At 48.9% G+C, this 27127-nt stretch overlaps 7 protein-coding genes across 7 annotated transcripts; 2 read left to right on the top strand and 5 right to left on the bottom strand.

The window, feature by feature from the left end:
• Positions 1–1465: 1465 nt before the first annotated feature.
• PGRI_044900 (putative allergen) lies at positions 1466–2233 on the top strand (the record flags this gene model as incomplete). The annotated part of the gene is made up of 1 exon (XM_040792203.1): positions 1466–2233. One exon carries the CDS (start codon positions 1466–1468, stop codon positions 2231–2233), a length of 768 nt encoding a protein of 255 aa, XP_040649259.1.
• Positions 2234–2690: 457 nt separating this feature from the next.
• Positions 2691–4126, bottom strand: PGRI_044890 (Cytochrome P450; the record flags this gene model as incomplete). The annotated part of the gene is made up of 2 exons (XM_040792202.1): positions 2691–3949; positions 4018–4126. The coding sequence occupies 2 exons, from the start codon at positions 4124–4126 to the stop codon at positions 2691–2693; spliced, it is 1368 nt and encodes a 455-aa protein (XP_040649258.1).
• Positions 4127–5138: 1012 nt separating this feature from the next.
• On the bottom strand, positions 5139–9571 carry PGRI_044880 (uncharacterized protein; the record flags this gene model as incomplete). Its single annotated transcript, XM_040792201.1, has 7 exons — positions 5139–5687; positions 5737–5987; positions 6043–6289; positions 6341–6784; positions 6833–9112; positions 9208–9396; positions 9491–9571. The coding sequence occupies 7 exons, from the start codon at positions 9569–9571 to the stop codon at positions 5139–5141; spliced, it is 4041 nt and encodes a 1346-aa protein (XP_040649257.1).
• Positions 9572–10204: 633 nt separating this feature from the next.
• PGRI_044870 (Sfi1 family protein) lies at positions 10205–13555 on the bottom strand (the record flags this gene model as incomplete). The annotated part of the gene is made up of 2 exons (XM_040792200.1): positions 10205–13443; positions 13492–13555. The coding sequence occupies 2 exons, from the start codon at positions 13553–13555 to the stop codon at positions 10205–10207; spliced, it is 3303 nt and encodes a 1100-aa protein (XP_040649256.1).
• Positions 13556–14388: 833 nt separating this feature from the next.
• On the bottom strand, positions 14389–18004 carry PGRI_044860 (isoleucine--tRNA ligase ILS1; the record flags this gene model as incomplete). The annotated part of the gene is made up of 7 exons (XM_040792199.1): positions 14389–15772; positions 15848–15892; positions 15956–16081; positions 16140–17389; positions 17450–17618; positions 17691–17782; positions 17843–18004. The coding sequence occupies 7 exons, from the start codon at positions 18002–18004 to the stop codon at positions 14389–14391; spliced, it is 3228 nt and encodes a 1075-aa protein (XP_040649255.1).
• A 425-nt stretch (positions 18005–18429) lies between these two features.
• Positions 18430–21898, bottom strand: rat1 (5'-3' exoribonculease Dhp1; the record flags this gene model as incomplete). The annotated part of the gene is made up of 7 exons (XM_040792198.1): positions 18430–19027; positions 19084–19630; positions 19695–19728; positions 19782–20984; positions 21045–21170; positions 21222–21502; positions 21592–21898. The coding sequence occupies 7 exons, from the start codon at positions 21896–21898 to the stop codon at positions 18430–18432; spliced, it is 3096 nt and encodes a 1031-aa protein (XP_040649254.1).
• A 433-nt stretch (positions 21899–22331) lies between these two features.
• PGRI_044840 (uncharacterized protein) lies at positions 22332–26073 on the top strand (the record flags this gene model as incomplete). The annotated part of the gene is made up of 6 exons (XM_040792197.1): positions 22332–22607; positions 22665–22715; positions 22765–22960; positions 23037–23500; positions 23554–25929; positions 25999–26073. The coding sequence occupies 6 exons, from the start codon at positions 22332–22334 to the stop codon at positions 26071–26073; spliced, it is 3438 nt and encodes a 1145-aa protein (XP_040649253.1).
• Between the last annotated feature and the right edge of the window lie 1054 nt (positions 26074–27127).

Here is a 27127-nt window from a genome sequence, read left to right as displayed (position 1 = left end):
TCACTCAAGAAACCAGTATTTGTTCAAGTTTATAAAACAACCTGATAGATGCTATGGCCTGTTTCCGCGTTTGGGCGATTGCATTGATTCCGAGGAACACCGAGTCTCCTCCATGATTTACTCGACAACCTTGATGACTCCAAATCCGCATCTTCCCCGAGTCCGCGTCTTCTTGATCTAAGCCTGGGCAGTGGCGCTTCGGTGGAAGGCTGCGGAAAGGAAGAATCAAACGATCCACCAGGGGAAATCTAAGCCGCTGGAAGATGGTGGCGTCCTAAGAGATTTAGCCGGTAGCTTACATGTGAAGGAGAAGCCAAGCCTGAATTGCGGCTTTTTTTAAAAAAAAAAAAAAAAGAAAACGCATACTTTTTGAACAGAATTCAAGGTACAAAACAGTAAACCATGGATTGTTCCCAGAATAAAACAGGGGTTGATGATGATTGGTTACAATATGACCCATGCCCTGCCAAGACTGTTTAATGTAACACGATTGGTTGAAATGTTCCAAATTTTCAGCCTATCAGACTACATTTCTCCTGGACCACTACATGGACGTCCATGGACACGCAAATTCTACGCATTCTATCAATAATTGACTTCAGACCTTTCGGGGGAGTGATAAGATGCCCCGATCACTGAATTAATAAGGCGTTAGAGGCTATGATGGCACGTGTACAACTGCTATGCTTGACAATACAAAGAAAATGCAGTCATAGTTATAATCATTCTGGATCTAAGTTCCTAATGGTTCCGTTGCCTTTAGTCCCAGACTAGAACGATCTGACCCCTATTGGCCCCAAACTCATCCTTACTTAGATTTAAACGATACAATTCAACTTTCATCCCTAAATGGGCTTTCCGATGACCCCGACCTTAGTCCGGGATATGTCCAAGTTAAAAATGGATCCACGGTTTAATTGGTTCACCAATGAAAAATGTTCCGAATAATCTAGAAGTCTAGATTTACTGGCTCAAAATCGACATGACCCAATCAGACTAAATGTACGATTTGAACCATGGAATTTAACCATATCTTAACACCAATAGTATTGCTTATATCCAGCCAGTATCCACCGACCCAGGGACAGTATGTTAAATCCACAGCCCTGGAGCCTCGACCTTTGTAGACTCATCCGTGGTGTACGAGTCCTTTCAGGCGGGTTGACGTATGTGTGCCCCCCAGTGGTTCGCTAATATGGAGTCAGGTACCCGACACTCTATGGTTCAACCTTTGCTCTCGTCTCACGAGGCAAGCGTGGCGGAAAGAAGATTTTGTTCTAGAAGGTATATATAGCTGCCTTTGTCCCTCCTTTTTACGCTCTTGATTCAAACAACCACACTCCTTTTTGGTGCTACCATTCATTCATTTCAATCTACAATCTTTACAATCCAACCATATCACATTCGTTTATATCTTCATTGATATTCACTCTCCTTTTGTGACTTAAAACAAACACACATCAAAATGCAATTCACCAAGTCTCTCATGCTGTTGGCTGCTGCCCTCACTAGCAGCACATTCGCTAGACCAACCACCCTCGAGCGCCGCCAGGCCACGGCTACAGGCACCTCCGGCGGTGACTGGACCTCCACTCCTTCCAGTGGCTCATACTCGACTGCTGGCTTTGGCTCCTCCACCAGCTCATCAGGCTCAGGCGAAACATACGCCGGCAACGTGGGCAACCCCTACGGTAGCAACATCATCACTATTGATGCTGCCTCCGCCAGTAACTACAAGTACGTTGCGCAGTTCACAGGCCACAACACCGATGACTGGACCGTCGCCATCTTCAACAAGTACGGCCCCGATGGCAAGATGACAGGCTGGTTCGGCAACGCCTGTAATACTTTCACTCTTGCCCCTGGCGAGACCAAATACGTCGCCTTTGACGAAGATACCAATGGTGGCTTTGCCGCCGCTTCAGGCTCCAGCATCCCCACTGATTCTATGGGTGGCTACGCCTCCACCTGGGGCGAGTTCGACTTCGGTTCCACCACCAACAGCGGCTGGTCTGGATTCGATGTGTCTGTTATCTCTGCTCAGAATGCTGGCATGTCCATCTCTGGTATGAAGATCTGCGACGCCCTTGGCAGTGTTTGCTCTTCTGTCACCAAGGATGCCGCTACTGTCGATAATGCTTACACATCCGCCGAGACTGCTGTCGGTGGTATTGGTGCTAACTTGGGCTCTGGTGCTGTTCGTCTGGCTGTCACTATTGATTACAGCGGATAAATTAGTTTTGAGATATGATTTTTATATGATTTTGGAGATAAGACTCTTGGGTCATTCTGTTTCGGGAGGATGATCTATACCCAGCTGGTATGGTTTCTACTTCTATGTCAATATAGAAACTTATAGGCTGGTCCTTTTTATAAAATACAACACACTCTTTCAAATACTTCTTTCTATTATAAAAATCTTGGCCTTTCGGAGTTTTGGGTAGTTTTGGGGAATCTCAGATGGCCGCGTGGCGTTAACGTGAGCAATTGTATACGCAATCACTACTCGGGAACATACGTAACCACCACACGCCATCAAGAACCACCCATGTTTCAGAATCTAAGATAGAAAATAACAAAAAGAATTAGGCTCGTCATATTCTGAGACCCTTAATAGCGTTGGAGTATATCGACAAATTCATTACTGACTTCATATCCGCTGACCCAATCACATAAAATCAATTCCAAAATTACTTCCGTGGGCTGACAAGGCCGTAGAACTCAAGCGGCTTTATACTGAATGCGCCGTTCGATTCAAGCTTGTACTTGGGGTCCGCCAGCTCGAACGTGGTCTCCTTGATAATGCTGGCGAGAGTAAAGAACGACCACCGCCAAGCCCAGAGCTTGCCAATGCACTCACGCTTGCCGTTACCGAAGCCCTTCTTCGCGGCAGCAGGGAGCTGATCCCACTTCTCGCCAAGAACACGCTCGGGCTTGAAGGCCTCGGGGTCCTCAAAGACAGCCGGATCGCGGTTGACCTGACTCAAGACTGCGATCATGGGCTGGTTGTGAGCAATTTGGTACTCACCACCGCCTAGAAGAATAGGGCTCTTATCATCGGAGGGAATGGGCTCAATGTTGAAGCCGGGCGCGGTGGCAGAAAGACGAATTGACTCGCGCAGGATCGCCTCCACATAATTGAGGCTCTTGAGGTGCTCCAGGTCGATATTGCCGTCACCGACCACGCGGTCGATCTCCTCTTGCGCCTTGGTCAACTCGTTCGGATTCTTCATCAGGTAGTACAAGGCGTAGGAGATGAGATTAGGTGCTGTGGCTGCACCGATGAAGATTGAAATGATCTCATCGATAACCTGCGACTCGGTGAGCTTCTCGCCGCTTTCCGGGTCGGCACCGTTCAGCATCGCATCCAGTATGTCCTTCCGGGCGGTCTCTGGCTGCTCTTTTCGGGTCTTGATTACCTGCGCAGAAACCTCGCGCATGGTCTTCGTGTCCTTTTCGAATTTACGCTGGTACAGCCAGTTTAGGAGCTTGGGGCGGGTGGGTCGCTTCATCGCCTCCATGGTGGCGCCGTCCATCGCGCTGAGCATAGGTGGCTCAGCACCTTCAAGCACGTGCACACGCTGGTTGAAGAAACATTGCATGCATGATGCAAACAGGAGACGGTCCAGGTCGTTGGAGAGTAGAGTGCGTGTCTTGGTTCCCGCGCTCCACTTTTTGGTCAGGTCCGGGATAACCTCCGCCATATCACCAAAGAGGCTGTCGGTCGCAGATTGCGTAAGATGAGGCATCATGATTCGGTGGGCTATACCCCAGCTCTTCTCATGGTCATATGCTGTGAACAGACTGTCGTGCACGGCGTATCTGATTGCAACTACTGGTCCTGTAACACACTTGCGGAATCGGGTTTCGTCGCAAATTTCTTCCAATAAGGCGACACTGCCGATGAAGACGATTTCATGACCGAGAGCATTAATCTTGAAAATAGAGCCTAGAAAATTAGTGATTACTCGTTAGGGCTGAGTGTTGCCCAGGTCCGTGGAGGGGTTCTTGGCCTACCAAATTGCTTAGCCAACTTGTTGAGCGAGTTCCACGTCTCATTGGGGTTTACGTCGAAGATATTACCCAAGAGGGGAACTCCGGGTGGTCCTGGGATTTTGGTAGGCATTGTTGGGAGAAAAAGAGGACCGGGGGGATATCACTAGTATACAAAAACAAGTATCAAAAGTCAGAGGGAGAAGAGCTTCAAGTTCCTAGCGGGTGGGCGGAGCCTTATAGCATCGTTTTCAGTCTGCGAAAGTCTGCATGTTTTTCCGGCAAATCAAGGCGATCTGCTTGGCGCAAGAGGGATCTCGCGCTCGGCCTAAGTCTCCATCGTTCACCTGAAGGTTGGATGCTGAACGATCGGCGCGATCGCGATGTAATAGCGCAGACTAGTGCCGCCGATCGCACTAGAATAGGCAATCCGCTAGGCTTTCTGGAGCCCCATCTGCAGTCATATGGAGCCCATCTGGGGCCACTTGAATTGCTAAAGCGCGCTACGGGATGTAGTGCAACCAGTGGGCTCACAATAGGCCAGTGAGCTCAATAGGGTTCAACACAATTGTCAGCTGAAAGCTGGATTTTTCTGCATCTTCCTGGATTTGTCTTTGCGCATCTTGACCGCTTCTGTGTAACATTTTCCTGCCAATGACTACTCCATGTACGGAGTAGGGTGAGCTGATATCACACACAGACATTGTATTCCGTACGTACATACGTGGAATCTTGGGGAGAGCGAATCATGAAAGTCTTGCCTTGTAAGGCTGGTAGACAAGTGGCTGACATCATACCAGCCTGCTCTGCCACATCACATTTTCTGCAAGGGACCATTTCCCAGTGTTGAACCAGTCAACTTCCCCTTATTTTTTCTCAAGGTTAACCATTAGAATGAGGAAGGATGTTGTATAACGTATGTTGTGCCGAGTACAATTCAGTGAAGCTCCCGAGACTGGAGTTACCCTTCTGTGCGAGTCACGTGAACCAGTGAAGTGATAGAGTACATGCACGGATTCTCTCACAGGGTTGGTCTTATTGAACTGCTTGGACATGGGAGATGCTACTGTGTATATCTCCTTCTCACTTGATAATAACCGGGTGTAGTATATCCAGAAAATATTACAATGTCATAAGTCTCTAACCTAGAACCCAAAGCTGTCCAGCAACGAATTGGCATCCGGCTCATGAAACATCGTAGGAGGTGGCTTCGGTTTCGGTTTCGGTTCTTCTTTCTTCGGTTCCTCCCCAGTTATAACCTCGGTAACCGTGAGCCCTTGCAAGATATCTGCTCGGTGCACCGGCATATCAGCAACTACGAGGCTGCTCCGCCGACGAAGCATTTTCCGGTAATCGACTCCATTTTCATCCATCTCTAGAGATATATTAGGCTGCAATGCATCCCGGGTAGGAAGTCCACCCAGGAACTCCCAGTGGCGGACAAGATCGAGAGCAAGGAAGTCGCAGCCCATACGGTCGTAGAGTCGGGCATTGCGAATAACGAATTCCCATTCTTCTCTGGGTCGCACTTTGGAGGCACCTTTGAGGGTTTGGAGTGTCTTTGCGCGGAGTTGGTGGTATAAGACTACTAAGGCAGGGTCGTTGGAAAGATATGACTTGGATTGTAGGGTTCCGCGCCCCGGGCTTCCCGGGGTGGCTGGGGTTGCTGGTGATAAGAGGGTCTCGACCGGTGACTAGATCTGATTAGTTGGCGTCTACTGGCTAGGGAAGAAAACTACCCACAATCAGTGCCCGCACTGCCATATCCCGTCGTCCAAGCATCCAGAAAGCCCAAGAGGCCATCCAGCGGTTGCCTTCAGAAGCGGCCTCAGGCAATACTTTCTCTTCCAGAATTTCCCGAAGAACCGGTCCATTGTCCCCTTCTGAGGCTCGAGTGATTGCAATCGCAAGCTGGAGATCACCTATCTGGTTTATGATGACGTTTGCAGCGTCACGCAAATGATCGGCGAGAAGGAAGAAAGATGCAGCATATTCTGTTGAATGTCAGCTGGCAGTGTTCATTCGTAGACAATATGAGTTTGAAATTACCAAATCGTCGCTTTCCAAGCAATGCAAATGCATTCTTGAGCGCGGATGTCCTCCATCTCGGTTCTTTGAAGTCATTTGCCAACAAACGTTGGGTGGCTGCTTGTTCGCGGTTCCAGTGTGCAATACGCCAGAGACCCTGAAGGACGTTCTTTTTTCCGAGAGCGATGTAATACAAAGTACAGTCGATGGGGTTTTTCTCTTCCGTCTTGGTGTATTCACATCGGGCGATGATTTCCAGCTGTGCTTTCTAATCAACTGGTTAGTTGGTGGCCAAGTAAATGATATGACAGAAACGCACCACAGCTACGGAATCCGATAGCCACATGAAGATACCGCTTTCACGAGCGGCCTTCCATGTCATTTTGGCACTGAATTGCCGGGAGACAAGATCTGTGAGAATATCTTGGCTGCTGCTATGATAAGCCCAAACAATCTCTCGCCATGAGACAGTATCTTTGTTAGCGACCCCTTGGGTCCGCCGCAGCATATGCTGTCGGAAGAAGAGTAGATAGCGTGCTGCGTTATCGTCCATTGAGCGTCGGTGCTTCTCAACCATGGCAACGCATTCAATAGTATCTGCCAAGCGGAATTGTTCGTGGCTAGACAGTTGCGGCAAGGCGACCCGTGCTAAACTCTCATTAAGCGCAGCCGCAGCCTGTTCGTCTATGACATATGACAATTCCTCATCGGTAGAATCAATGTAGGAAGAGCGCATTTCCTTGGAGAGCATTTGTTGGGAATCCTAACTTTTGTTAGTAGTGGGAAGAAAAATCATATGATGCGGCCTTACAACTTGTTCGTAGAGACATTCTATCGGCATCTCCAAGAAACCATCTAGTTCATCACCCTCGGTGTAGAACTTCAGCTTGCGATGTAAGTTCAAGAGAATCGAATGTACCAAGCTAGTCTTTCCAGACAGAATGCACTGTGCCAAGTACTGTGGATGAAATACAGGCAACGGGCCATTCAGCCGGCTGACTACGTCGAAGAGATCGACAGACGACAGCCCTCGAGATGGCATCCGAAGCTCAGACACCAGGCGGTTTCCAACATCAATATCCTTGTCATAAACAAATAGTTGGTTGCCAGCTCCAATGACCAAATGGCCGTTATTCAGCCAGCAAGAGTCTCCTATAGGGTGAGGTGTGAGATCTCGGATCCAGATCTCCCGAACTTGTGTCCATGAGGGACGGGAATCTAGATAATCATAGCGTAGCTGAGATAAGAGAACAACCTTGTGTGGGAATCCCACAGCTAAGATGGACTGTTTGTCTGGTGTTGACGTCCAATCCAAATCCCGGATAATGTCATGTGTAGCAAAATGTTCCTCAAACTCCAGCTGAGCATTGTTGGTGTCCCAGATTGTGAGGTGAGTCCGGTCCTCATCAACCAGAGCTGCCTTGCGAATAGAACTTCCACTCGCCATTGACGGGTTGATGATACCCGTATCAACGGTTGACTGAAGTAGCCAATCGACCTTCATATTCGCTGGATCGACCGTGGCCGTCCATGTCCGCACAATTCCACTGTGAGTATAGGAGAGAGCAATATCGGTAGAAAAAGAATCGAAGAAGCCGGATGCCTCTGTTTTAGGACCTGCTGGGTCCACGGGAAGAATATATGCAATGTCCTCCTTCAGCCCCATGTCAAAGGTGCAAAATTCTCGCAATTGATAGCCTTGATAATTTGGAAGACCCCCTTCCTGGCCTTCCTGACTTGGGCCCCGTATTTCCCATGCAATTCCGTGCATGTCTGCCCATATTGTTGCTACATAGGACAAATCTGGAGTCGCTTGAGTGCTAGGGATTGGCAGCACACACAGTGGCTTGCCGGGCAGTTTGAATGGCAAAGAAGCTAATTTCTTGGCATGATTTGAGCTGAAATCCCATAAGGAAACCCCATTGTGGTGGAGGTTGACAAGAAGATTCCTGTTCTCCAGCACACATGTCCGATGAATATGCTCATCTGAGAGAAGGACACTCTTGTGTGCTAAGATCGATCTTCCATCCTGGCGCTGCTGTGTCCATACAGTGGCTTTATTTTCATTGGTACGTGATACAAGTGTATCTCCAATCGCATTCCGGACAATCTTTTTCACAGGGGCAGTATGGCCAGACCAAGACGCCTTTTGGGAGATTCTTTTCGTGCGTGGTGCAGGATCAAATAGAACGTCCACATGGGAATCATACCATTCGATCCGACCGTCGAAGTGATGGACCAAAACACTGAGCTTGTCGTCCAATGTTGCACTCTGAAATGCACGGATTTGAGCGTAGTCTTCTTGCGGTGACTGGTCGAATGAGAATCCTAAGTCCAAGCCTTCGACGTGGAGAATATTGAAGACGTTCAAGTTGGTCCTTGCTTTAGAACCGATATCTTCCAAAGCCCAAGCAGACATATGGCCATGGCCATCAATGACAACACAGATCTCTGGGGCCTTACTTGCAACCTCGATGATATGTTCTAACGCATGATTCTCCTTGTTTCCTGTGGTTCTCTGGACAGCACGCTCAGTCGCGACACAAAAGTCGCGGCCATCCAAAATAAAGCCATACCGCCGTTGTGGTCCTTGGTCTTCATCTGACGCATGCCTAGGTTGAACCGACTCACCCATGTCGATCTCTGCCCAGAACTGTAGAGCAGAAAGCGCATGGACGTCCGTCACTGCCCATACCCGAATCTTGTTATCGGCGCAAAATGTATACAGAACATTGTCCATAGATTGCTCGGGGTGTCGAGGTAATCGCCAGTGTATCCCGGTAATGACATTCGGATGCGGGAGATACGAGTTCTCAAACCGAACCTCGTCTGCGCCGAAGGCAAGCCGTCTCCATACCTTGATCAAGCGGTCATATTGCCCTACTGTAACAATCAAGGAAGAGTCCGGAGAAAATTGCGCGAATTTCACTGGTGTCGCAAGCTTTCTTTTCCATACAAGGCGTGGTTCGTCGTTCATAAACCAAAGAGCAAGGCGGGAGTTGCCTACTAGGAGCTCGTTGGAGGAACCCCACGATAGTGTATAGATCGGTTCGTCGTCATCGGGGGCGCGGAATGTATAAAGCAACGACCACTAAATGAAGCTATGTGTCAACACCAATTGTTATTGCCATCATGGGACTGTGATGCTGATCGACCCAGCTCCGAGTAGTGGGACCGTATGCGCACCTTGAGTGTTTCGCCCCGGATGCCGTATGGCTGGTACACGAATACATCAGGGCCGCCACAAACAGCAATCTTGCCAGATGTTTCGTCAAAGGTTATCGCCTCGAGGGTCTCTGTATCGTCGACGTAGATTGTTTGGAGGAGCGTTTGCGGACCGCCGAGGATAACCACCGCGTGGCCGGAGATGTATGCCTATTGGGGAGCGCGCGGGGCCAAGGATCAGTAACAGGATGTAGACGAGCTGCAGAGCTGCAGCAAGAATCTGACAAGATTTGTGAGTACTCACTACAACACGAAAGCCATCCCACAGCGCTGTGCTGAACGACTGGAGCTTTGCTGGGGGTCTCCCCGGCAGTACCGCTCGCATAGAGGCGGTTGGTTCGGTTGATGGACGCTTGTTGCGCTTTGAAGACACGTTATAACATTGCCAGGACAAAGATTATTAAGCCTGGGAGTAACTTGAGTCACAAGGGAGAGGGTAGAGTGGTGTTTGGGGGGTTGTCCGAATATACGCAGGGGACAAAGGCGGGAGAGATCTGATGATGACGCTCCCGCTCCACTCGGACCGATGACCTTTTCAAGGAGCTCGCCAAGGTGTGGATATAAACCTGTGGATTTATTGGTATTTATAGTGTGATAGTTTATATTTAAAGAGCTATAAGTGCTTTGGGACATAGCTAAAGAGCTCCCCGATAAGCATATACCTACATCTTACTTCTGGATCGACTATTTGGCTCTAGGGCTATAGTAGACAATTACATATCTCATCGAAACCTACAAGGCCATTTTTCATAAAGTCCTTTCATAATTTAAGTATCACATTCAGTCATTGCAGTACAGAACAGTATACCAAAGACCCAGAAACCCTTGAACCCGCCATATGTTGCGCCGGATGATGCATTGAATGAAACGTGATCGCATATATCGACAGAGAAAAGCATAATCATCGCTGATGTACATGGGGCTAAAGCCACAAGAAGTCATATACCGAACAAGAACTTTAAGTTCGTCGATTCGCTGATCTGCGACCATCTGTTGGAGACTCCGGAGGTTCTTCATCCACAAACCGGACGCTATTCCCAACCGAGCTTTGCCGACCAGTCCGGGGCCGTTTGGAAGAGGTGGATAGAGCAGTAGTCCCGGCTCGAAGTAGTCGACTTGCGAAAGGTGTGCGTAGAGGTGTGGCGGGGGTGGTGGATATTTGGGCGAGGGCTCGCGCCCGGGCGGCTCGTTTAGAGGGAGAGGTCGTGAAATTGGGGGTTGCCAAGGGGCTCGCAGAGATCGGATCATGGGAAGTTGCCTGAGATGTTGCCTGAGATGTTGCTGTGAAGTCGCTTATTTTGAAAGGCGTTTCCGCCTGCTCTTGATACCAAGGGTCAAACATCGCTGATCCGACGCCATCGCCATTTCCAAAGGTTGACATTCGTGCAGGCGTGAAGGATGGACCGGCAGAATCTCGAGCCTCCAGCTTCATTCGGGCGTTATCCACCCAATCGCGAAGCATGTTTCTTGAGTGCTTCCTCAGATTTCTTTCCCGCATGGCTTCCGCAGTCTCAACAGTACTGCCTATCTGAAAGATACGAAGGCTGAGCTTGCGAAGAGAAGCGGCTGCCAGTCGTAGGACATGCAATCGGTATACATTGTCTGCTTGGTCTTCCATCTCGCGTCGAATGATGAAGGTTTCGGACATTTGCATCAGCTGGTCGAACGCGACTTGTCGGAAATAGGAATCATCGGCGTCCTGGCAATCTTGAATCCTCTTGGTTGTTTTGTCGTGCCATTGGATGAATATCTCGGATGTATCGGCAAGCAGTTTTTCGCGATCAACATCACCAGCTTGTTGGTCCATCTCCATGATGATTCGAGTTTTTGATGACCAGGCAGCCAGCGCCTTAGATGCGAGATTGACCTTGATTTTCCGCCGAACTTTGGCATACGCTTCTTGCCGTCGTCGTTTGCCAGAGTCCACTTTGGCCTGATGCCATTGCTTCATGTACTTCTTCATTAAGAAATAGAACCGAGCATCTTGAGCCCAGCCTTCCATCTTGATCACTTGGTTATGTTTGGATCGCCAGATGGTAAGAGACTCAGCTACAAGCCGTGGAGCATAGAACTCAGCTGCTACATATTCCCGCTCGCGCTGAAGTTGCACTTGATCACGCCAAATGGAAAATTTAGATCGAACCAAATTTTCGGTCTGATGGTCCTCATGAGCTTCGGCATGAAACAGTAAACGGGCATAAGTGTCTCGAGTGTTTGTCACAAATCGAGAAAATACTTCCCGCTTGATGCGTTGCTCGCGTATTCTTAGCATCAGCTCAAATCTTTCCATCAAAATCCATTTGTACATTGCCTCCATTTTCATGCGCTCGTCAATCCGAGCACGAAGAGCCAAGCAGCGAAGCGTATCATTCCAAGAGATCCACGCATTGTGTTGGATTCGATGTCGATCTACCTCTTCTGCCTGTCTGACCATCTGGGCTTTTCCAATCCATTGTGAAAGTGCATTCCGTAGAATCCTGGTATCGACCATCTCAGAAACCCGAGAAGCAGCCGGGGCCAGCCGGGACTGAATTCTCCATTCATTAAAGGTTTCTCTGAGGTCATGTTGGCGCCGAGAAGCCTGGACTTCCTGATTTGCAAGTGCAATCGTTCTCGAGTGATGAGACCATATCTGAAGTACTGACTTCAGAGACGAACGTTTGTTATGCAGGTCTATTTCATGGTCACGCTCTCGATTGGTTCGCAAATTCCGAAGCCAGGAAAGAAGTGATCGTCTTTTGAGTCGATAATCAGAAACTTCAAGAACACGCCGGTCGCAGAAGCACCACCACCAGTCCCAAAACGATGTTTTTTGAATTTTTGTGTTGCGGACAGTGACTGCTTGGGTCTCTGCTGCCCTCAAATCTTGGATCTTCTTTCGCCACGCATTGAAAGGCCTCTGTAACGCAAAACGCTGGGCCTTCAACTCATTGACGGCAGTGATCTCGCGCCAGGCGTTGAAATACTTGACACCAAGCACATGTCTCCGGGCAGCAGAGGTCCGAGCTACTTCTTCCGACGCAAGTTGGGCCCAGTGACTGAACGCCTTTGTCATTAGATATAAATCCCGTGCGCGACTGGCACGCGTTTCAAGGTGCTTGAAGAATCGATCTGTTCGAGCCGAGTGACGTTTTTCTTGAATTACTCCTCGCCATGGATCGAAAGCTTGTCGGAGGAGAAGGCCACGGTCGTAGTTTACAGCGATTGTTTCCCTGGTCTGGCGAGTCTGGCGCGCCTGGAAGGCCTTTTTCAGCCATTGTGTCAAAATTCGACGACAGATTGATCGCTGTCTGTACATGTTGAATGTCGATGCATCCCGAAGTAGATCCGAAAGTTGCGGGCGATAAATGAATTCTGGGGGCATCTCTTCTTTGTCAAAAGAATCGTGTTCTGGGCTCTGCGACATGATTGATTGCACCTCTTCGGATATAGAGCTGTCCGAAGAATCATACGAGCTTGAATGATGGGGACGCGAAGCGTTGGCGTTGGCGATTCGTTTCGAACGATCACGAGCAACGGCCGACCTCGCAACCACTCCATTAGTCAAGGGAGTTTCTTCCATGATTCCGTGCTTGTTTTCTGTTCCGTCAAATCTGCTGAGCAGGCGCCGACCAACATCCAAAAACTGGCTAATTAATTGTGTCCGATCTGGCGATTTGGTAGGCCCGGAATCATGCCTGGGGGTAGGTGACAATTTTGGTTTAGCAAACTCTGGTTTGCCAATTTCAAGCCGTGACATTGACGATCGAGAGCTAGGGCGATTGATTAAACTTCTCTGGGTAGCATCCTCGCCAATGTCGTAAGTGGTGTTGAACGATGCGCGCCGTTTGGGTGTCGGTGGCACTCCATTTGTAATTGGAGAATGGTCATGGTCAGCGGACTGGCTGTGGGTAACGTCCACTGTATATTGATCATAGTCATGTGTTTCGTTGAGGTTTGTAGAGCCCTCCTCGCCGATTTCGATCACGATACCCATCTGATGGAGTGCATTCTCGAATTTCTCGAAGAGAGTGTCGCCACGTACACCTTTGCTTCCCATTTTGAACAGGAAGCGCAAGCATGCATGACCTGGGTCCGCATTGACGCCATGTTCGCCAATGACTTCGTCGTATGCTTCGAAAAGCGCCCGGAATGGAAGTCGACCTGCTTCGGGTTTTGTCTCGGCGCCAGCGATAACCTGGTAGAGAAAGCCGACATCTATAGAGGTCAGGCTCGGTTTAATTTAAGTGATTGATTGCACCCTACCATCGTCTGAAAGAGATGGGATCTCTTCGGTCACGGCTCGACGCTGAGAGGATATCGGAGGCATCGAAAATTGGCGATCTTAAGGCGCGCTTGTCGCATCTGGGTCATAGAACTCCAGGACCAAATAAATCATCGCGAAAGCGGGAAGCGAGGATTAAAGACATGCGCATACAAAGGCGCTCCGAAAACGGCAATTCCAAAAGAATAGGAACAAGATACTAAACCCATGCGCCATCAATCGAAGCAACGGTGGGCTAAGCGGGTTGTTTTGGTTGTCGCGACAGAAACATGCATGGTCACGTGGTCTTATGTAACATCTTGGATTTCTTTTGGTTCTACCTATTGCTACACATCGGTACATTAAGCTACTTTGCATTTTAGGGCATCATCTCATCCTTACAAAATGCCAGGAAAAACTCGTCCAGTCGAGAAGATTGCCAAGGCTTCAGCCCAATGCTCCGTAGAGGTGTGCACCTTCTATCGAACCTCAGCATTGCCTAACTAACTAGCTTGATAGGTTGCGGCATACGGCAAGTGTGTCGTTACGGATTACAATTCGGTCTATAAAGATATGTGTTCCAAAGAATTCATGCGACTAAAGAATTGCTACCTGGTAGGTAATGAGTGAGTGTTGTCTAGTTCAACATGCTAACCAACTCCAGGCGGCATCCAAAAAGGGCTAAAGGTTCCTTGGGACTATATGTCGGAAGCATTAGAAGTACTCAAATATTTGGAGCTGTTTGGATATGGAGGCGCAAGCAGGAGCATTTGTAAATTATTCTAGGAATTCCGCTAGGTATTGAAGGTGAACTATTGATGAAAGTCTAGTTCATTCGAAACAAAAAAAATAGTTGAAAAGTAGACTTGATATCTACATATGGTCTTTTGGTTGACTATCTAAATCTTGAGAAGGCGCAGCAAGAAAGTGGCATTTTGCACCTCCTGTTCTTCCTGTGAGATAGTGCCCTCTTCCTCTCCGGTAGGAAGGTTATCGCCACTAAACGCACTCTGGTCGACTGGGCGGCGCAGGACCTTCTCAAAGGCTTGAGCCTGAGTCTTGAAAGCCTCATCAAGACCAATATTGTCCGGGTCCGAAATCACGGTATATTCCATTTTCACATCATCGGTGGCAACAAGACCAGCCTTCTTGCGAAGGCGTTGGACGCGGTTGATGATCTCACGGCCCAGACCCTGATGAGCCAGCTCTGGATACAAGTTCACATCGAGAATGGTCAACACGTCAGAATCCGTGTTGGTTTCCATGCCCTTGGAGTCGTCGGACTCCTTAATTCCTCGCTTCACAACGAGGTCACCCTCAACGAGTTCAATTCCATCGACCAAGATCTTCTTGTCCGCGAGATATCCCTTCACGTCATTGCTGGTGAGAGAAGGCAAGGCCTTCTTAACTGTCTGAACAGCCTTCTTGAGCTTCTTACCTAGCACAGGCCAGTCAGCGGACACTGAGTATTCGACTTGGTATTTGGATTCGTCAGAAGACAGAACAAGCTCCAAAACGTTGAGCTCCTCGAGAATGTAAGATTCGAGAGATTTGACATCTTCCAGATATTGCGGGTCATTATGAATCACAACAAGTGACTTCAGAGGTGTCTTAAGACCGATGGTCCGACGTTCGCGCGAGATACGGCCGAGTTCAATGATAGTCTGCATCCGAGCAACTCTGCGTTCAACAACTTCGTCAAAGAGCTCTTGGCGCACTTCAGGGAAGGGAAGGAAGTGTACGCAACGGCTGTCTTCGGCACGGAGCGACTCTGGAATGTGGGGAAGAAGGCGCTGGTAGATATTGTCGGTGATGAATGGAGTGAAAGGAGCGAGACCCCTGACAAGAGTGTAGAGAACCTCAAAGAGAGTGTTCAGGGCGTGCAATGTGTCATCAACGCCATTTTCACCCTTAAGTCTCTTGCGGTTGAAGCGAATGTACCAGTTGGTCGTGTTGTCAATCAACTCTAGGAGCCTGGGTACAACGGTATACAGACGGTAAGCGGCCATCTCCTGGTCAATGAATAGAAGTAGTGATTGACAACTCGCAAGGACCCAACGATCCATCACGTTTGTGTTGGTGCTCTCCGCTTTAGGATCAAAGACAAAGTCGATGTTGGAAGCCTTCTTCAAAAGGGTCACCTGGCCCTCGAAGAACTTGTAGCTGTTCCACAATGGGAGAAGCACTTTGCTGACGATTTCCTTCACGCCAGTTTCTTTGAATCTGAGAGGCTCAGCACGAACGACAGGGCTGTTGATCATGTACAATCGAAGAGCGTCCGATCTGTTTAAAGAACGTTAATGAGAATCCTTATGGGGAAGCTCCCGAAGAGCATGAAAAAAGTATTGCGAAACTTACCCGTATGAGTTCATGATCAGCGATGGGTCGGGGTAATTTTTCAATCTGTGAAAATAGCGCATTAGACAGGGTTCGGATCATGGTCATATCGAGATGGTGTTTACACACCTTTTGGACATCTTGAGACCGTTCTCTGCGAGGACAATGCCGTTCACCACTACATTCTTGTATGGTAATTTTTGACGCAAGTGGACTCCGATCACGCTGAGTACGTAGAACCAGCCTCGTGTTTGACTAAGAATCCAATATTAGCGCGTGAAAGCCAACAGAGAAGGGAGAAATGTCAACTCACTCAAGGCCCTCGGCGATAAAGTCTGCCGGGAAACGGTCCTCGAACTCATCTGCACCCTCAAAGGGATAGTGGACACTTGCAAAGGGCATACTGCCAGATTCAAACCAACAATCAAAGACCTCAGAAACACGTCTCAAAACACCGTTTCCTTTAGAAGAAGGAATCGTGATGTGATCGACCTTATCCCGATGAATATCTGTGAGCTCGCCCTCGTAGCCACTCAATTCCCTAAGTTGCTCGATGCTACCGATAGCAACAACTTCTGAGAAATCTTCACTGACCCACAATGGCAACGGTGTGCCCCAGAATCGATTCCGAGAAATGTTCCAATCATGAGCATTCTTAATCCAGCTGGCAAATCTCCGCTCCTTAACATTAGAGGGGACCCAGTGGGATTTATCAATACCATCAAGGATGTCGGGAATGATAGGCTTGACCTTCACGAACCAGGATGGCACGGCACGGTAGATCAGAGGGGTATCGGACCGCCAGCAGAAAGGATAACTGTGAGTAATCTGACTGTCTACGAGGACACGACCGTTGCCCTTGAGGAGCTTGATGATACCCTTGTCGGCGGCCTTGACATTCTGGCCCACAAAGTCACGGACTTCAGCTGTGAAACAGCCTTGAGCATCAACGGGGTTGGGGGGGAGACGAGTCTCAGAAATGACACCGTGGTTCATGGCGACTTGGTAATCCTCCTCACCAAAGGCAGGGGACTGGTGAACAATACCAACACCATCCTCAGCAGTGACATATTCATCATTCAGCACTTGGAAGCCACAGTCCTTGAATTCTTCATAGAAGTAATCAAAGAGGGGTGTGTACTTCCATCCAAGCATGTCAGAACCCTTGATGCGGTCGACGATCTTGAACTTAGCCTTCTTAGGGTCCTTGTAGATGGTCCGGAGAAGAGCCTCCAAGAGGATGTAGTTTTTCTTTGTAGCTTCATCGTAGATCTTGATGTACTCGAAGTTGGGGTGGGCACACAGACCGGTGTGCGATGGAAGCGTCCACGGGGTGGTGGTCCATGCAAGTAAGCATGTTTCGGGGTCATCTAGCAGAGGGAATGTCACAACAACGGCGGGGTCCTGCACATCCTTGTAGTTCTGTTGCGCTTCGAAATTGCTGAGCGGCGTGTTGAGAGCGGTGGAATAAGGCATGACACGGTATCCGCGGTAGACAAGGCCCTTATCGAAGAGCTCCTTGAAAACCCACCAGACGGACTCCATGAATGACGGGTTCATGGTCTAAATGACAAAAAAAGAACGTTAACAATGGCGCAGAATGTCAGACGTACTCGAGCGCACCTTGTAATCATTATCGAAGTCAATCCAGCGACCCAATCGCTCGATGGTTTCGCGCCATTCAGTCGCGTATCTCATAACGATCGATCGGCACTCCTCGTTATATTTGGCGATTCCGATCTCTTGGACCGCCTGCAGACCAGACATGCCCAATTTTTTGTCAATCTCATATCTAGTTTATGTCAGTAAAAGTCAAATTACACAGTATTGAACAAGCTTTTGTCTTGAATTGAATTGGACGTACTCAATGGGCACACCATGTGTATCCCAGCCAAAACGACGCTCCACGTGGAATCCCTTCATAGACCAATAACGGGGAATCACATCCTTGATTGTCTATTGAAAAGTATTAGGGCTACTCGCAACTCATTCGCAAAATGTTCGCTTTAATCATACCGAAGCAAGCAAGTGTCCGTAGTGAGGGGTTCCGGTAGCGAACGGAGGGCCGTCTAGGAATCCATAGCGTGGCTTTCCAGCCGAAAGTTCAACTTGGCGTTTGAAGGCATCGATCTCCCTCCACCGAGCGAGCACGAGCTCTTCTTCCGCAGGAAAATCCATGATGTGGTGGCTCCAGTGGTTTACGAAAGTGGAGAGAAGACTACGATTAACAACCTCTCAGGGCTTGCAAGTGAGTCACCCCGCCTTGTTTTTTTTGCCAGTGTGCCTTATTGCCTCGACCCCTCTATGCACACCGCCTTCTACAACCATCATGTTAGGGTTGCGATGAAAGGCGAGCAATCTATGTTGTATATTATATGATGTTGAGGTATCAGGGGCTCAACCCGAGTATGCTCTACAAATGGCAAACAAAGAGTCCATTGGAACATCGACTGAATTCATTTCACATTTTCCCTAACTCCATTTCTTCCCCAGACCCTCATGCCCGATTCCCCAAACGTGTCAACAAATACCAATAACATATTGAAAGTAGCAGAAATAGTCACAGAGGAAGGCAAAGGGAAAGCTGAAACCTCATTTACTTCCTAGTACCGATTATATCCACCTCCACCTTGGTTGTGGGAGTAGTGATCTCGGTTCTGGCCACCACGGCCGCGGCCTCCACGGTTACCTCCTCTGCCTCCGCGATAATCCTGCGAGCCATAGCCTGACTGATGCGCGTTATTATACTGACCACCCTGGTTGTACTGGTTGTTCTGTTGGCCATAATAGTCCCCGGGCTGCTGGTAGACGTGCTGGGGTGGGTGTTGTGGTGGGTACTGGTGTGACATCCCGCCACGTGGAGGGGGAGGCGGTCCCCTGGCGTAGCCTCCGTACCCTTGGCCAGGAGGAACCCATCCAGGAGGTACCATGGGGGCACCGCCGGGACCACCTTGTGGGCCGGAGTTGAACTTCGGGTCAAGGTGCGCAGCGAATGGGTTCGGACGGTCACTCGAGTAGTTCATCCGACCACCACGTCCTCTACCCTGGAAAGGTGCGCCACCGAATGATCGGCCCGAGTTTTGGGATCGGTTTTGGGTGGCTCTGATATCATTTGAATCCAGCATTGGCGTCGGTAGCTTCACCCCGCGGAGAAGCATAGACTTGTGGACATGAGAAGACTTCGGGATTTTATACAGAACCCTTTGATCCGTTAGTATATATGAGGCAAACTGCGGAGACGGGATGATTTAACTTACGTGAGAGAACGATCGTCATCAACTCCTGGCATTCCATGTGCCTCCAATGGCGAGACCAGCGAACTGTGCGGGATATATGTGTCGCTGCGCTCGACGATACCGGCCAGGCCGCCACTCACATCCTCTTTAAGGGGGTATTGTGCTGGACCAGGCTTCTTGGAGTAGAAGTTCGCGACAAGGTCTTGGTACAAGGGGTTTCGGTCGGATAGCAGAAGAACGTCTTGACCATGGGAGTTGCGGATCTTTTCCTCCTCGGTAAGAAGAGGATATACCTTAGCCATGGCGTTTAGAAGACGAGTTTCGTCAATGAAAGGGAGCAGAATCACGCCTTGCCAGGCAAATTTCTTGCCGTTCAAGTCCAGAGGGAAGTCCTCCGGGTAGAAATCGATGATCTCACTATCGGGATTTTCCATAAGAGGATGGAAAACTTTAGGCAGAGCGTGATTAGACGCGGCAGGCAAGACTCCCATTAGCTGTTCAAATGGTTTGAATATCGTGCCTTTCTCGAACTTGACGTCCATATCGGCAATATCAACGAAATCAGCGGCTGTACTTTATGTGTTAGATTCTTTCTGGGAAATAAGAGGGGGAAATAGATAAGGAAACCCTACCGAATGGCGCATAGTGCCTTGGGTAATACCAGGTCTGTGATCAAGTTAGCGAATCTCAATCGTAAAATCGAGTAGGGGTTAACATACCCAAGAGGGGCAACCCTGGAAATAGTATTGCAAAACCCAACAAAGACCCATCGCATATTCGCGAGCGACCTGGTGGCGGAATTCTAAATCTTTAGGATCCACACCAAACTTTTGCTCATAGTATCGATCGGCGTATCCTGGCTCCCATAGTTTGACGGTGTCTTCCTGAGCCTCATCTTGTTTGGGCTTTTCAGCAGCAATAGGAACAGGAGGAGGAGAGTCTCTACCCGGTGTTCCTGCATCGGCAACCTCCTGTTCGACTACATCCGCCTTCCGTTTTCCGAGAACACCAGGAGAAGTCTGTTCAGGGATTTCGCTTGATACATCCTCGCCATCTGTGACTGGAGTTTCGCTGTCTCCAGCTTCCTCCTGGTTGCCCTTCATGAGTCTACTCTTCAGCACAGCAGCAGCGCTCTTATTCTCCATGTTAGCACGGTACACAGCTCCGCGGTTGATGACCATGCTGTGCGTCAGCTCTCTGGTCTCCTTGTTCAAGTGGCCTCGTCCAGGGGTAATAAGTTCCATGGGAGGGGCAGGCTCGCCGCGAGAGCGATCGCCAGCCGTCAAGTCACGCTGGGGGGAACTCCGTCTGCGCTTTTGAGCACGCTCTTCATTTCGGGCGGCATCTTGCTCCTTGCGTCTCTTCTCGTTTGCCTGCTTTCTTTCGTCCGCTTGTCTACGACGTGCGAAGATGGCATCCTCTTGCTTGGCCAGTCCCTGCAAGATAATTTGAGCGTTTTTCAACTCAACGCTTCCATCTTTGGTAAGGTAGCTTCCCATGGCGGGGAGATTGTCACGCCAGATCGCAATCAGCGTATCAATTCCGTTTTCACGGATATCCAAGGAAGGCAGATGAGGAAGGAAATCGTTTCCAACGAAGAAACACATGAAGACCCAATCATCCAGTGCACGTTCCAGGTCGAATGGGAATGGTTGTTGAGGAACACGAAGCTCTACGGCAAGATATTCTCTTAGCACGGCGACATGGAGCCAAATAAATGGCTTCAGAGGTGCAGCATGCTGCTTCTCATCGAATTCACCACTCTTCTCTTTTGGGCGGCCTAGACACTCCTCGGCCTTATGGCCATTCTGTCCGCAAAGTCTACACCCCCGAGGCCTTGAGTCTTGGGCAAACACGTCTTCGCGCAATACTCGGAAATAAGGCTCGTGGGTACCAAGACCCAACATAATCAGATCAGCATCCTGTCAGATTCGAAATTAGTGATCTGAGAAGATTGATTTGGAAAATCACTACAAACTTACCAGACCATAGATGACATGACGAGTGTTGGGATCATGATTGGGCGATGCTCGCTGCGAGCGCACAAAGTTCATGATCTTGTGCTCTCCTTCTCCTGGGACTGTGGCATCCGAAATGATGATTTTCAACTGTCAACGTCAGTATATTCATTAGTACCAAGAAAATAGACCAAAACATACATTTTCCCAACCCGGGTCAGTGTTAAGCTTGTAGGCAATCCAATACCGCAACGAGGCAGCAAGAATATCCATGAAAGGTGTTCCGGGTGTGATGACGTTGCTGTCCCACGTCTTTTGGACAACCTCCTCCCGAATCAACTGGTCGCCGGTCTTCGTAGCCTGCTGCTTGGCAAGCATTTTGTGGAGTTCCTCCTTCTTCTGGTCATTCTCTTTGGCCTCTTGCGCCGAGCGGAATCGACGCGCGCGCTGCTGGTTCATCTTCGCTCTTGGGGCGACACCATCTACACATGTGATCGAAGTTAGTCAAAATAGTCAATTTGAACAATATAATGAAATTTCAAGCTCCCTTAGGATATAGATATACACATACCGATAGCGATCATGAGAAGCTTTCTGGGGCGCACCATGTTGACCACTCGATCGGTGTACTTGTAGATCTCCATCATCATTTCCTGCTCGTCCGCCGGGGGAGGCTTCCCCTCGGGGTGAGTACAAGGATGAACAATACCATTCATATCCAAGTAAAGGTTATCCTGCTCTTCGCCATTAGGGTTCGGACGAGTGATATCAATTGGGATTTCTTCTCCGTCGACCACTTGGGGCTGCTCCTCAATAACCGGAGAGACGATCTTCGGATACTTGTTGGAGAGCCATCGGAACAGTGCGGGGACACCCATGATGGTAATGCGACACTGGCGAGGTCAATATTTTGAGGAGTTTCGGTACTGTTGTGTCGCAATCAGTTGCTGGCGTGCAGGCGCAGGCGCGATCTCTCTGTTCGTGAAAGAGATGCAATTTGAGCCAGTTCAGATGACTCCTCTGAAGCATGTAATAAAGATAAAAAGTGATGCAACCGCAATTATGATCGCGGTGCAGGTTGGGGGTAGCGAAAGAGAGCTTGCCGTTGACGAAAAGATAAATTCCGGGCGGTCGGCGATTCTGCGGGTTGAGCCAAGATCGGCGTTTAGCCCCCTTTGGCAGTACAGGAGGACAGCTTTCTACTGCAATCAAACATCTTACCATTTTTTTTCACTTTTTACTCTCCCATAGATGACTATCAATTCCTACGCCCTCGGCCGGCAATGACCATGATATTGCGAATCAACTACGATGTTCCGAATCCTCGAGTCGCAAGCTCCGGCCAAACAAACGGCTACGGACACAATCGACGTATTAAGCAGTAGACTTCAGAGTGCTACATTGTTGGAAGATCGTCGCGCAGCAATCCAAGGATTAAGAAGTTTTGCAAAAGTCTACCCTGCATCAGTCGCTTCTGGCGGTCTGCGGTCATTGATCAGCAGTCTACGGAATGACAGTGAGGATGTGGACACCATCAAAGTGGTCCTAGAGACCCTTTTGATGCTCTTCACGCCTGATGAATCTAGTGTGGGTTTATCGTACTCTGAATAACTGCACTCGAGTTACTTATATATATATGCTTAGCCTGAAGCGTCGGACGAAATAGCTCTGTGGCTGGCAGATGAATTCACTCAGGTACGCATCGTGACCTCGGTCCCAAGATTGTAGACTAACATTTCTAAAGCGACAAGATAATATAACTACTCTACTCAACCTTTTGGAAGCCCGCGAATTTTACTCCCGCCTTTATTCGCTCCAATTGATTTCCCACATTTGCAGCGCACGACCGGAACGAACACAAGAATGCATTTTCACAGCGCCGCTGGGTATTTCCAAACTAGTCAGTGTACTCACAGATGCGAGGGAACCAGTAAGGAATGGTACGTCTTGTTGAACACTTTGTGTCCATGTGGAACATGAAGGTTGGAGCTGACAAACTGTTTTCTCACTCACTAGAGGCTCTCGTATTGTTGATTGCCCTGACCCCCGCCTCAGAAGAGCTTCAAAAGCTTGTAGCATTCGAGAATGCTTTCGAAATAATTTTCTCTCTTATCGAGGCCGAGGGAGCATTGACTCATGGGACCGAGGTAGTGGAAGATTGCCTTTCCTTGTTGGCTCAATTGTTGAGGTTCAATGTTTCCAACCAATCGTTTTTCCGCGAGACTGGTTGTGTGAAGAGAGTAACACAGCTGCTTCATGAATGTCAGCAGGAGCCAGAAGATAACGAGCCAGCGCCACAGTGGACTCTAGCCCATCGAGATAAGAATGTCTGGGGCCTGTTGGCCATCATTCAGTTGTTCTTGATCCGCGGTGGCATGAGCACACCCATTAACCAGACTGCATTCTGGCAGAATGGTGTAACGGAACAAGTCCTTAGCATTGCATTCGGTCAAAGATTCAGTGTTAGCGTGACCTCAAAGGTGAGATGTTACTATTGTCCTTCTTTGTCCGTATTTTTGGCTAACAAGTCCAGGCCTTGTCAACATGCGCCGATCTGATTCGCGGGAACTCACCGTTACAGGAAAGATTCGGTGATATCGAAGTCCTGTGGGGCTCCTACCCCCGCGGCGACAAGACTGTCAATGGTGATGCGAATGAACCTTTACGCATCAATGTCATTGAGGCATTTTTAAAGCTCAGCCTCGAACCTGCTCCCAACAACCTTTTGGACGCACGACTTGCTGCCTGCGAATGCATGAAAGCTTTTTTTGCCCATCATCCTGGAATTCGCATGCATGTGCTCAGGCGAGCGATTGAAGGGCATACCAGCGGGCAGGATCGGATTCCCAATATCCTATCTGTACTGCTCACTGCACCTGAAGCTCGAGGAAATGCCGATCCGTATCAAGTCTGGATGGCCTGCGTTCTCATGTTTCATTTGCTCTTTGATGATGCAGAGGCTAAGGCAACAGCTATGGGTGTCACCGAAGGCGATGCTGAGAGCGGCGAAGAAGTGGTCACCAGTGTCCAATCTGTCGTTGGAAACCTGATTACTGGTCTACAGCGCGGTGATGATGAAAGAATCACAGTCGGTTATCTGATGTTGCTCTGTGGTTGGCTTTTTGAAGACCCAGACGTGGTGAATGATCTTCTTGGAGAGGGTAGCTGCATTCAAACCTTGTTGCAAGAAATCAAGCATCAGCGCGCCCCTAGTAAATTGGTGCCCGGCCTTTGCACCGTGCTGTTGGGTATCATATATGAGTTCTCCACCAAAGACTCCCCAATCCCTCGCGTCACGCTCTACAAGCTACTCATCGAGCAGCTTGGCAGGGAACAGTATATTGACAAGATCACAAGACTTCGAGAATGTCCATTGGTTCGTGATTTCGAGGTCCTTCCCCAAACCGCTGGTCCTCAGCTCGAGGGTGGACTGCCGGAGGTGTTCTTTGATCGTTCATTCGTTGAATTCCTCAAAGATAACTTTAGCCGACTGCTTCGTGCCATTGACCGTGAACCCGGGTTTGAGATCTCTGTTCTTGCCAATGGCGTCGAAAAGGGAATTTCGCGTGAGCTTGTTGATTCATTGCGTGCAGAAATTGAAGACCGCACCCAGACCCTTCAAACATTGGAGTCTGATCTTGTTAGCATCCAACGAAGGCTTGATCAAGAACAGTTGGACCACCGAAAGACGAAGGAATCTAGCGCAATCGAGTTGTCAAAGCTTCAACAAAACAACCAATCTCTACATCAACACCATTCGCAGGAGCTATCAAAACAGCTATCAAAGCTCGAAAACGAACATAAGCATTCCAAGAACGAGTTGCTCAAGCAGCATAATGATCAGCTCCGCGCCATCGACCATCAGCTCAAGCAGACTTTGGCGGAATCTGAAAGCAAGAGTAGCAAAGCAAAGGAAATGAGAGAACACCATGAGCGAGAGGTTTCTGGTCTACAGCATACCATTCGTGGCTTAGAATCAGAGCTTTCTCGCATCCGGGAACAACATACAGGAGAAGTTGTCAATCTCAATAAGAAACTCCAGGAGTTGGAAATTATCATCAGCCAGTCCAATGAGTCTCATGGTGTACAGGTCACCGATCTTCAAAAGAAGATTCAGGATTTGGAAAGCAGCAAAAAATCCCACAATGGTCAAGTGGATGAATTCAACAAGAAGATCCAGGAGTTGCAGAACACGATCAGCCAGTCTAAAGAGACCCACGGTAAACAGGTCGCCGGTCTTGAAAAAAAGATTCAGGAGCTAGAAAACACTAAGAAAGCCAATGATGAACAGGTGGCCGACCTCAACAAGAGAATCAAGATCTACGAAGGCATCAAGGGAACCCATGATGGCGAAGTCGCCGATCTAACCAAAAAGTTGCAGAGCCTAGAATCTACGTTGGCCGCAACCAACCAAAAGCACGAAGCGGAAGTCGGTGACTACAAGAGCAAGATTGAAACCTTGCAGTCTGATTTGTCTACAGCCAAGCAAAAATATGAGACCGAATCCACTGGCCACAATAATACAGTCGAGACTCTGGAGTCGAGCCTTACCGCAGCCAAAAAAGAGTATGAGGCTGAGATCGCAACTCTAAAACAATATGTCGCAGCTCGGGAATCGGACCTTGCCAAGGCCCAGAAGTCTAGCAATGATCTTGAAACAGCCCAAGAAGGCACTGCATCACAGACCTCTGCGCTCGAAGCACGAGCTAAAGAGGCTGAGGACAAGGCCAGGGAGGCCGAGATCCACGCTCGCAGTGCGGCCGAAGCCCTCAAAAGCATCCAGGCCCAGCTCGACAAGGCTAAAACCGAAGCCAAAGATAAGGAGGAGGCTCGCCAGTCGGCCCAGTCTGAACTGGAAGACCTATTGATTGTCTTTGCAGACCTTGAGGCTAAGCGAACAGAAGATAAGGTACGTTTAGTGACTCGATACATTCCCAGGCTGCTCTTACATTTTGAGAATCTAACTAACAACTATTAGAAACGGCTCAAGGAGCTCGGAGAGGAAGTATCAGAGGCTGAGGACGAAGATGATGAGGATGAGGAAGATGAATGATGGACATGTGTTTATGTGTAAATAGCCAGGCAAACCAAGGTTCCAGTTCTTCGGTGTTCACGGTATGATGCCACGAAATGCCCGGCTTTAGTGGGTAGCTACTGTGTATCGTTCCAGGGCTGATTTATTTCTCCTTGTTCTCTCCATATGGTTGTTCCCCGTGGCTTTTTACCTACCTAGGGAGTAAGTAGGGGTTTCAAGTGGCGTCTAATAAAAGATCATTTGACTTTATTTTAACATCTTCCATTCCTTACTCATGGACGTCATATGAGCAGAACATATCAGAAGAGCGTCCAACGTCCAATCATTAAGCTCGTTTTCCTGAAGTAAGCAAGTCATGGTGCCTCCAGGGTTCCCTAAGTCCCTGTTTCCGACGCTCCGTCGAATCGGACGAAGCTGAGAGAGATGAAAATGGCAATAACCAGTGAACTGGTATGGTCTAGCAACATACCCAGAGAATTGAAGGTAGTTGCATCAGGGACATCGCTGCCGATAATTGGGCTTTGGGTCAAATTGCCAGCCACTGTGCTCAAATAGGAAACCAGCGCGCTGGGGAGACCGTGGAGAAGAGATTGGCCCTGGCGGAGACACTGGTCCCGGAGTAAAGCACTCCGGGTAACGTTCCCAGGTCGCTCCAAAGACGCAGATCAGCCAGCAGAACGGTGTTTTCAAAAGGACTCGACTATCGAAAGTTCACAACACAGGTTCGAATGAACGTATCCAGACGGCATTCAATTCGGAATTGAGAGGTACATTGAACTCGCCAGATCAGTTAAATGAAGTCTGCTAGAGCACTGTAATCGAGTTGCACTCGGCTAAATTGATTTGACAGAAGAATCCCCGGGGCAGATTCGGCTATTTGTAGGGATTCGCGTTCAGAACAAAGCGATGTCGGGCAAGTTGCAAATTGCAGTTGAGCTGTGAGATTTGGCAAATGTTTGGAGAACATGTTGATTTCATATTGAAACTCATCTAAACTAGCAAATTTGCAGATATGAGTACATATTATGATATAAATCGTACGATGATCTGTTATAGTTGTAGACGTTCAAGG

Source organism: Penicillium griseofulvum (assembly GCF_001561935.1).
Source record: "Penicillium griseofulvum strain PG3 chromosome Unknown contig_90, whole genome shotgun sequence".
Classification (NCBI taxonomy): domain Eukaryota; kingdom Fungi; phylum Ascomycota; class Eurotiomycetes; order Eurotiales; family Aspergillaceae; genus Penicillium; species Penicillium griseofulvum.
Note: the sequence above shows the minus strand (reverse complement) of the source record. Positions and strands in the feature narration are given on the sequence as shown.